Below are 11,713 nucleotides of genomic sequence, written 5' to 3'. Positions count from 1 at the left end.
GCCTCTCACTTATGATGAGGCTATGCACAGGGGTGATTGTCACTCTTGGGAGAGGGCTATGCAGTCTGAGCTTGACTCATTGCACAAGAATCAGACTTGGGATTTGGTTTCCTTGTCTCAGGGTAAGAAAGCTTTGCCGTGCAAGTGGGTGTACAAGCTTAAAAGTACCCCTGGACACCCCAAGCTGGCATACAAGGCTTGATTGGTTGTTAAGGGTTTTAAGTAGGAGCATGGTGTTGACTTTGATGAAGTCTTTTCTCCTGTGGTCAAGATAACCACCTTGCGCTTAGTCTTGGCCTTGGTTGCACAACTTGACTTGGACTTATACCAGATGGATGTCAAGATGACTTTTTTACATGGGGCTTGCATGATGAGATTTACATGGAGCAGCCTAAGGGCTTTGTAGACCTTGGCAAGGAACACCTAGTGTGCAAGCTAAAAAAGAGTCTATATGGCTTGAAGCAAGCACCTAGGGAATGGTACCATAAGTTTGAGTCACAGGGCTATAGCCACAATATTATGGATCTGTGCTTGTGCATGAAGAAAGCCCGTGACAGCTCTTTACTGATTTTGGTACTCTATATGGATGACATGCTTTTAGCAGGGACAGCTCATGAGGAGCTAAATGCTCTTAAGGCTCAGCTCAAGAAGAGCTTTGAGATGAAAGATCTGGGACAAGCCTCTCATATACTTGGTATGCTCATTACGCGTGATAGATCTCAGGGACTACTCTATCTGTTCATAGAGGGAGTACATTCATAAAGTCCTTGAGCGCTTCCGCATGTAGGATGTTAAGCCTATTGGCTGTCCATTACCTTCTCATGTGAAGGTTTCACAAGCCGATTGTCTGCAAACAGATGAGCAGAGGGCCAAGATGGCCAAGATTCTGTATGCATAAGCCGTGGGCAGTCTTATGTATGCCATGATAGCCACCCGTCCAAATATAGCTTTTGCAGTTGGGGTTGTGACATCTTATATGGCTACACTTGGCAAGAAACATTGGGATGCCCTAAAGGCTCGAGGCGGTCACCTTATAGAAGCCCTCTATATAATGTGTGTTCAAAGGATACTTTAAAAACCCATTTTTTAAAAAATTTCACCATTTTGTATACCCCTTTTGTGAATTTTGAAGGCAATAGTTATACCCCCTTTGTAAATCTAAAATTCAAATCAAATGTGCATTTTCATGACCCCTTCATGATACTACAGTATTTTAGCCATGGAATTCTCACAATGATCCAAGATGGATATCCGAGCACGATGTTGATATTATGAAACTTTTACAATAGCACTGCAACATAGAGCTATACACAAAAGACTCCAAGATCCACATGTCTAAATCATGTCTTATACATTTGGATTGTGTAGTATGATAAAGGCTGTATATTATAAAAAAGAATAATACATAATTATGTTGACTTCATTGCTTTCATTGACTAGCCATCTCCATGCATTATGCTGCTTGAGAATCCCAAAAGATCAAGACGCCACAAAATTGGTTTGAAATCAAAACAAAAACAAATTCCCTCTCATCAAGCACTCACACATCAATAGTGTGTGCAAAGTATATAGCATAACTAAAATCAAAAGAAAAAGATTAGATATTACTTACAATATATGCACCATATTTTAACCATGATGTAACAGTGATACATCACTTTAACACTTCAACTACAAAAATATACTTCTATCAATGTAGCACATTACCATATGACTACTTTGAAGATATCTCAAAAGAACTCTTCGGTTGCAATACTCCATCTGCAAAGAGTATACCCCAACCTTGCTAAGTTCTAGCTTGAACGCTCATTACCTACAAGAAAGAAGACACTACAATAAAGGTAATGACCTTATTTAGAAAGGCGATACAAAGCTTATCATAGATTAAAATCACTTACTTTGAGCATGAAAATGATTACTCAGTGCATTTGAGAAAGTCATTAAATATCTTATAATCATTGCCATCTAGTTGGTATCTATCATTTGATGCATTGTATGTTGAATTTGCCAATGCGATGCCTGACTCCATAGCAATCATATTCAAGTTAGTTAATTCATACGTGAACATACGTTGTCCTTTCACCCTCTGGTACCAAAACCGAGCTGAACTTCTATCCCTTGAGGTCAATTTGTCAAATTAAAGGCCCGTTTATAATCCACATATCTACATCCTACTTTCTTCCTCATCTTTTGGACTCGACCAAGATACCATGTGCCACGAGACTTATCCATTTTATTTAAGTTTGTGGCTTTTCCATCTCTCTTTGGATGCTTGCTACTACCTTGATCTTGTGTGTCATACACAAAATATACCACACAATCACAACCTATCCCAAAGAAATTCACATTGCTTGATGATTGTGATTTTGATTCGTGAATGAAATAGACACCTTGCCTCACTCTTGTCGATCAATCTTTTGACAATGTTGAATTCCCATTCAATTGGCTGACCAATGTGGACTTAAAGATATAATTTCCATCAACTTCTACTATTGGGTTGATCTTTTGTCTCTTTGCAATAGTGTCCAAGTCATGAACTTCATCCAAGATCCCATCGATTTCATGTCGAATCTTACTAAGAGCAATGATCTCATCCCCATCTGGAACCTCTTGTAATTGCTGGTCATCACCGCTTGGTTGTGCAAAGTCATTGTACTCATCAGCCTCCCCCATCTCAACATCTAGTTTTGACCATGTCAAATCTATATCCTCCCAGGGGTGTAACCACCAATTCAAGTTATCTGCCTTGCTAGGTTTCAATCCCAATGACTAACACAACATTTGTGATTGATGCAAGCCCTCTTTCAAGGCATCCACTATTACATCATCTAAAGACACACATTCATAGTTGCCTAAATCTACTTTTACAATTCCATCTTTTTTATTCAAGCATTTTCATATATGCTCTTGTTTTTTTATGAGCCGTTGAGAAAACTAGCCCATCTGAACTACATTCATGCATGGCAATCTTATTCAAGGTACCAACACTATGCAACAAATCTCCAAAGTCAAAGGCTCTCTCTTGTCCAACCATACCTCCAATTTTACTGAAATAAATTTTAGTTGCATCCAATCTAGTGAGATGCAATGGACACTTGAGAGTAGGATAAAAGTCACAAAAAACCTTTATGAGAAGCACAACAAAATGGCATGAGAGTTGAATAGCTGTGTAGGCCTCTCTACTTATGAAATTTATCTTCAAGTTGTACATTGCATGTCGATGTATCCACAACCTCCAAAGCTTGAAGAAGAAACTAGCCTTAGCCGCTATCGCCACATGATCCTTCAAATTTAGATACGGTGATAGGAAAACATCAATGTAATCAGCCACAATATGCAAATATGCCACAGTTCCTTGCATACTTCTCTCTTTCTTCTGTAATTGTCTCATACAACATTACACTTGTCTGCTTGCAACCCTTTGGGTAGCTGCCCAATTTTGACGATCATTTCTTTGTATATCTCCATCTTATAGCTTGTGTTCATCAATGGAAAATGAGTTATAGATCATTGCAACATGATTGAGTGTAATCCAAACTTTACCAAATTGCAAGTTGTTGAGTAGGGCTATCAAGTGGACTAACAAGCTTTTTTCCACAATGTACAAAGTCATGATCATGTTTACACATGCCCTTCTATTATTCTCCCTCTTAATTTTCATCCACACCAATTAATAAAGAGTTGGTTGTTATGCTCTCCAAGGTAATCTTCAAGCATGAGCTTGCACCGTCTACTATCTCCATGTGAAGCATGCCCAATTATTGGACCTATTGTATCCTTTAGCTTTGCACTCCATAAACACTCCACAAGATTCCATTGATTTCTAATAAAAAAACTATCAAAGCGATTACATGTGACTTGCACTACCAAAGCTAGTCGTGGAAGACTCTCATAAAGAGGGTTCACTATCAAAAGTCTTGCATGATTTCCCACCACATGATTTTGAAAGGCATCCACTATCTTATTATAACCCTGTGACCCCTCTCCCATAATAATTGTGTCATTTGTAAGGCATTTGTGATGTTCTCATTTACTTCCATAGAATCTAATAAGAGTGTCATCCTTTGCATTCCACATGCATAAATAAAAGTTCGCTTTAACGTTCAATCTTACAAACTTCATTTACATGATTGAAAGTAAAAAAATGTTGCAAACTACAAGACATTAGATCTATTAAGCTCACCTTATGCGACATTTGATGGCTGTCTCATCTTCAACAATGATAATTGGCACCATTGACATTATTCCATGTTTACTTTTTGCATCCATGTATATCTTACCCACTGCCTCAAATATATACTCGTGCTCTCCAGGCATGAAGTGAATTGCTTTCTTCCCTTGCCTTCTTGTAGTGCACATGGATGGCCCTCCAAGGTTAGTACTCATAAATTCATGCAAGCGTGGCCCGCCCCAAAGCCTAACAAGCTCAAACATGGCCTTTGTGGACTCATTGAATCGTTGTGCTTGTTTTGTTCATATTATATTTTTTGCTACATCTTGAAAAAAGTCCCACAAAGCTTGTTTACCTCCAAATTTACCTTGTCGGTGGGCCTCAACTATAATATTACAAAAGCACCGCACATCCTTCCTGTTAAAGCATTCAAAGTTTCCTTGTTTCAAGGACCTAATCCTCATGGAAAGCATGACAATTCTTGCTTCTAACCACCATAGCTTTCTCTTGGCTTCTTTCAAGTCTTTCTTGGACTTACCTGTCACATTTTTAAACTCTTCACTGCTAAGATAGTCTAATCGCCTTCCTCATCTTGTATTCCTAACCCCTCTCTTCTCAATAGCAGTACTCTCTCTATATACTCTCATGCGAAAATAATCATAAGTGGGAATTTTTTTACAATACTCACAAGTAAAACTTTCAAAGGGATTTCCACCACATGAAATACAAAGGCAATTTATGTGCATGTAGCATCCATCTACCTTAATTTCAAGAGATCTGTCATATAAGATGGCTTTTGTATATGGCTCTGGATACCATTCCTTTCCTATTTTAAGGTCATGTAGAATAGATTTTATGTTGACATCACATGCTTTGTAAGGCACGGTCCTTTGCGATAATCCCCAATAGAGAAAATTTGAATCACAATAAGAAGGCGTATATAGGTCACCTGTACAAGTAGAAGGTCCTTCTGAATCTATTAGTATGGTACTTTCTTTGGTTGGGTGGATAAAAGAGCTTAGTGACTTTTGTTGTGGATCTGCATGAAAGAGCTTCTTTGGTCGCCCTCTAGCATTTGTCAAAACTACATGGTTGGTAGATGTTTTTTTGGATATAGCCATGATGTAAGACTTTGACTTGATATGCTCTATGAGAATCGCATGCAAGTTTGATCTTAAAGGGCACAAATGCAACCATTTTTTATCATACTTACATACAACTCTTACTCTCCCTTTATCTTTGTAGTCATTCAATGTTGCCTCAATAAGCTCAAAATCAGATCCTATACGATTTCAAGTCGAGACTTACAAATTAATCTCCAAAATGATTAGAAATTATCCCTAAGATACATATACAAAAGTGATTTAAAAACAAACCCAAACCTTACTAAAACTCAACTCTTTCATAAACTAGTAATTGTCGTATATGAAAATAACATTTTATTGGAGGTTTCAATGGTTAAAAAGATGTCACTTGCCTTCATGAGTGCTATTAAAAATATCCATCTCCCCTACTGCAGCTAAAACTGCAACCATATTATCTTCATTGCTTTCTTCTACGTCTTTTGAGCTAGATGTCGGATTTGTCAAATATCTTATTTGATGCGCTTGACCTAATAATATATGGGTTCGCATGAAATTAGAAAGACACAAATAAGTGGATTACTTGCTAATGACTCATGATCCATAAGGAGCTTCACATTCATGGCACCATACTTGAGCCAAGGGTGCACCATTAAGATATTCTGTGGCAAGCTCAAACCTATCATCTCTTAGTGGGTTTTGCTCCCTCAACTTCTTGTGAGTCTTCTCACATTGGTTTAGCCAGCTTTCAAGAGTAGACTTTGAAATCAATGTGCTCTTGAGCATGATTTTAATATGCTTTATGTTGTCACCTGACTTGTGCAAACTATGATCACCTTCATCGCTTGCATTGAAGTTAGTGTCCTCAAGAGTATCCTTCAAGCCTTCACATATGCATTTTCTAGGCCTGCCCTCATCCCCAACCTTATCTACCATGCTTGAATCTCTCTTTATACCAATAAACTTGACATTCTCTACATGCCAACGTTCTTCTTGTACTGGGTTTAGGGTGCAACCATTGTCATCATCTTCATCTTCAATTATGAAATTAAAGGGACCACATATAAGCTCATCTTGTGTAATCTCTTGTCGTATTGCATTATACGTGGAATCAACCATAACTCGAACATAATCCAAAAGTTTCTTCTCGCTAGACCCATAATCAAAGACCTTCATGCGAGTTCTTGAAGAAATGAATGATCAACCTTATAACCAAACACAAAGTAAAAAATAATTTAGTAACTTCTCATATGTAAAAAATACACTAATATTTTTTAAAAAACTTAGAAGTGTTTCCATCACATAACACAAGCATCAATTTCTACTCAGTGAAAAATATACCCCACGTTTTTAACTTGTAACTATAAAAGCAATGCATCTAGTAAAGCCTTAAATATTTATATGATAAAGCCTATCCATAGAAAATAAAGTACATAGAATTAGAAATGATAACAAGATATAAAATTCACCAATACATTCTACACACTTGATCACGTTGATGATTAAGCTTACAAAACTAGGGTATTTCTCACAGGAGAATGTATACTTGCACTAGTGGAGGTGACAAGTTATTGCATCACTTCAAAAGCAATAGTTTGTTGGGGAAAGTTTAAGAGGTTTGGTATCATCTATAATTGCGGGGTACAATTGGTCATTAGTTTTTTAATAATTCATTTATAATGTATTATTGTTTTCTAATCATTAATAATTTAAAATGCAATATGAATACAATGTGAAAATCGTAGCTTTTTAAACCATTGAAGTAGTTCTCTTTCTTGCATGCTTGTGTGTTTACAACAACAATATCTCCTTGGAAACTTTAAAAAATCGCACGTATACAGCACTTCACTTGCATAATCATATTTAGCAAAGAAAGTAAGACAGATTGAAACTTTGTATATAGATTAAATGGTTCGTGAATGTTTCATGTATGCTAGTTAGAGACTATTTATAGATATAAAATCTACACCATTATACTAAATATGAAACAATGTAGTTATTAAATTTCAAAACTTGAGAAAGCCAGCCATGCAAATTGATGACAATACACATAAAGACATAGAATCTTGAGATAATTTCTCTTGAAGATGTATATTCACATACTTAACTTAATCTTAAAGCATAAATTACAAGTTGTATTGTATAGAGTATAGAGCTTTACAAAAAATATACAACTATCCTTGGTTTCATGAGTCATAGAGACTCCAAAAATTGATAGGTTGTTTTACAAAATACAAGGAGAGATTACAAGAGGTGGGCTGTTCAAAAAGGGTGAGCTAGAATAGGGCCAAGCTCTACAAGCGGTCTTTGTGCCTTTGTAGGATCAGTGCTGCATTGTGCTCTCAAAAAGTCATCGAGATCTACAAAGGACATTCACATGGCCTTATCATCTAACAACATGCGATCCCTTGCCATGAACTCTATTAAGTGCATGATGAATTCATTTGGGGCATCTCTCGACTCCCTATGCAACCACAAACGTTGGCCTAAGTGCCCAAACTCAACGCGACAGATGATGAGCCAACCAACTGTGTATACATCTGACTCCTTGTTGTAAGTAGACTCGCACAATGGATCATAGATCTCAAGAGCAATCCATGGCCTTCTCTTTCTTTCCAACACTCCTTTTTGTCGACGCTCATCTACGATGTGCATGGGCTCATTTGGTCCCCCAGATGGGTAGTTGAGAGCTCGTCTTTTCATACCAGAAATAAGCATGAGACCCCAATCTATGATGCCCACCCTGGGGATGTTATCTCTGGTGAAATCCAACACCATGTTCTTGGCATGTAAGTCCAAATGGATGATACTAGCACCATGCACGACCTTCATCCCATCCACCAATGCATGAATAATGTTTGGCATATTATTGATGACGCCCACGATCCTAGCCCTCTCCTCTGCAATAGGCACCATGTCGTCAGGATCAGGTATGAACCCTAGTGATGGCTTGTGGAGGTGCTCCATGGTTTTCCTATATTTGCATGGTTGAAAAGGTCCCCACATCAATATATCATCTATTGTACCACCATTGAAAAGGAAAGACCATAACCCAAGGGGGTTCATAAGTAAAGCCAATGCATCGTACAATGGATGCATTGACCTTTTGCATCCCATGCTCCATTTGGAATTGCTGCAGCTTAACATTGTTAAAGCCCTTGTACATTTTGGCGCAATATGTTAAATCTAAAGGAAACTAAGTAATATTATCTATAGTAACTTGGACACACTGTCCAAAGGAACCTTCACCAATGACTTCACCTAGCTTGATGGCGTCAAAGGGAATGCCAATCGTTGGTGCGCATTGGTGATTCCTCAATGTGTGCAACATACTTCATGCCCCTAATGGATTCTCTGTCTCTACCTTCTTGCAGAACTAGAATTGGGACTTGCATTTATAGTGGTCTTTAGACGCCTTGGTAGAGAGGTTGTCTCGGACAAGTCCTTTGCTTGCTTTAAGCGTGCCACCTCTTCTCTCCACTTCATGTTCCAAAAGGCTAAACTCTCCTTCGATGTAGACACTGGTGCTAACTCCTTAAGATCTTCAACGATCTTGGGTGCATTCCCAAGTAGTGTATGACAAATATGCAAGTTCTTCTCAGGATCCCAGAGTGCATCAATGACTAGGTGTGAAAGCCCTTGCTGTTGCAACATGGTCTGCATGAATGTACATGCTAAATTGCAAAAGTTGACAAATACAATTTCATTACTATTGATGAGTGATATTTGCTCTTTTGTGCTGGATGATATAGCATCTATCAAGCAAATGTGTAGTGCTTTGGCAACGTTCAAGGCCATCTTCACAAATTGTAAACTCTCTACAATAAAGAAAAGAAGTGTATAAGCATAATGGCCAAGGCTTAAGCTACCAATTGTAAGTTAAGCTACATAACTTTAATATAAATGTATGACATATAATCTTTGATTAACAATACAATTGTATGATATCAATCTTAATTTATATTGGTGTTGCATATGAACTTCAATTGCATGATACCATCTAAACATTGAAAAGGTAACACAAATTACATCAAGTCATAACTTATAAAAACATACAAATGCAAGAACATGATAAATTGAAAAAAAACTACACATAGGTCAAGACATTTTTTGGCTGAATAGACGACCTAAATGCCCATCCCATCGAACAATATCAAACAATTAATGTATCAGGACATTAATCAACTGAATACATGATCAAATGCCCATCACTTATTTTGTGTGTAGCCTGTCAGGACACTATTTAGCCAAATTCACGACCAAGTGCCCATCTACACCCAAGGGGGAAGAGAGGATATCACAACCAAAGTGACACCTCTATGCCGAGTTCACGACACAATGCCAAGTCAATTGTGACATACTTATCAAAAGACACTCACTTGCCAAGTTCATGACTAAGTGCCTATTTGACAAGCACCTTTTGGCCCTACGAACTCATCACAAGACAAACATATCATGATGCATTCATCCCCTAAGACACACTCATCCCCTGAGACCCTTGTACATAGTGATGATTCTAATCATGTGTGTGTACCTATGTTATGCATTCAAGGAGGCAAGGGAGCATTAAGTGTTAATCATAGAAGTACATATACATAAATACATACATCTATTAAGATAGAAGTACATATACATAAATACATACATATATCTATTAAGATATTAGTACATAAGAAATCTTTCAAATTATACACATTACTTTGCACATTTGTCATAAAATTCTTTTTCACAATCCTCTTCTTATCCCCTCTTAATCAAAGGGATTCTCATTACAATTTTGAAGCTTTTAAATCAATTTGTAGGTCCTAGGGAGGGTCTAAGCAATAATATATTATCCTATTTTCAATATTGCAGAAGTAAATCTCCATTCATGCTAATTCAACCAAAATAGGAGAGGTGCACGCTGAATAGAAAGATGAAATACCAGTACGAGAAAACCATCTATGTTGGAAAGCATTTCTCTATGACATATAACGGACCAAGCATCTCGGAGTAGATGTCTTAATTATTCTTAAAATAAGAACACAAAATTGGATTGTTGAAACTGCATAGACCTCAAAAAAGATGAGGATGAGAAATATAAATTGTTAGCTTTGAGCACACCTATATGAGAGAAAGAAAGAGAGAACACACACTTGATCAACCAGAACTACTCACCCTTGTGTAGGCTTGGCAGCCTTCTCCTTGTTCCAAGTCACCAAGGTGTACCTACAAATTATACAAAGTAAGATAAAGATGATGGAAAAGAGCTGATTATATGTCCTACATGGGATGGTTTTACAAGGGAACGATTATATTTAATGAGTGAATAAATACCTCCTTAAGCTTTATCGCCATTCATTCCATGAAGCGTCTATTATGTTCTTCCTAGTCACATGCTAGTCAATGTAGCGGTTATCACATGGAGCAATGCTTATATGTGTTTTCCCTTCCATTTTTAATAACCACTACTTTGGTTCTGTGTTAACTTTGGTGCCAATAAATTGCATTGGAAAAGAGCGTAGATAGTCGAGGTGATATAGCGTGGTAATTATTTCTAGCAAATCCTCTCGTTGGAGAATGACAAATCATATAGTATTATCGTGATGGCATTCTCCAAATCATACAGTATTATCATGATGTCACCTGTTTGCTAGCACAAAGTAGATGGAAAGGGATCAGCTGAGAGGACAAAGTAAGACTCTTTAGATAAATTTTGAATAAAATAGAAACAAATTTGGACTTAAATAGGCATCATCGTTGAGGCGTGGGGCATCTTGGTGAGAGGGTAGGAGCTCACGTGTGCTTAGCAGCATGGGGTAGCTTGTTGGCGGCAAGAGGCAAGGTCACTTGCGGAGGACTTCTCATATGCTGGGTAGCTCAACAGCAGCATTGGGTAGCTCCAAGAAGTCGTCAGCTTAGTAGCAGCATCGGGCAGCTCCAAGTAGCAACATCGGGCAATGATCATCAGCTCAGCGACTGTCAGCTCAATGAGCATCACAGGTAGCAGCGACTATTAGCTTAATGACCGTCAAGTAGCAGTGACCGTCATCTCAAAACCGGTAGCTCAGTAGTAGCGATCACCAGCTCAATGACCATCAGCTCAATAGCAGCATGTAGTAGCTCCAAGTAGCAGCATCGGGCAATGACCGCCGTTAGCTTAGTAGCAACATCGGTAGCTCCAAGAAGTCGATAGCTCAATAGCTAAAAAGGGATCAGTTGAGAGGATAAGGCTTCATCCTGAGAATTAGTACAAAGCTTCAAAAGGGCGATAGAAGCATGGCTCAGGCATGGGGCAGCTTGGTGAGAGGCAAGGAGTTCAAAGCATGGGGAAGCTTGTTGGTGAGAGGCAAGGTCACCTGAGGAAGACTTCTCGTATATGTTGGGCAACTCAATAGCAATATGGCGCAGCTCCAAGAAGTCATCAGCTGGAGAGCTCTCGACAGAGTAGACTGGAAGATAGGAGAGAGAGAGAGAGAGA

General features: G+C 38.1%; 1 protein-coding gene across 1 annotated transcript; it reads right to left on the bottom strand.

Moving 5' to 3' along the window:
• Positions 1 to 7,413: 7,413 nt before the first annotated feature.
• Positions 7,414 to 11,713, bottom strand: LOC148018349 (uncharacterized). Its single transcript, XM_087661900.1, has 4 exons — positions 11,033 to 11,713; positions 10,570 to 10,878; positions 10,411 to 10,461; positions 7,414 to 8,910 (listed from the first exon to the last, which is right to left on the bottom strand). The coding sequence occupies exons 2-4, from the start codon at positions 10,588 to 10,590 to the stop codon at positions 8,614 to 8,616; spliced, it is 369 nt and encodes a 122-aa protein (XP_087518026.1). The 5' UTR covers positions 10,591 to 10,878; positions 11,033 to 11,713; the 3' UTR covers positions 7,414 to 8,613.

Source organism: Lygodium microphyllum, chromosome 21, assembly GCF_053477565.2.
Source record: "Lygodium microphyllum isolate KBCC chromosome 21, Lygodium_microphyllum_v1.1.10, whole genome shotgun sequence".
In the NCBI taxonomy this organism is placed as follows: Eukaryota; Viridiplantae; Streptophyta; class Polypodiopsida; order Schizaeales; family Lygodiaceae; genus Lygodium; species Lygodium microphyllum.
The sequence above is the reverse complement of the archived record's forward strand: the minus strand, read 5'-3'. Positions and strand labels throughout refer to the sequence as shown.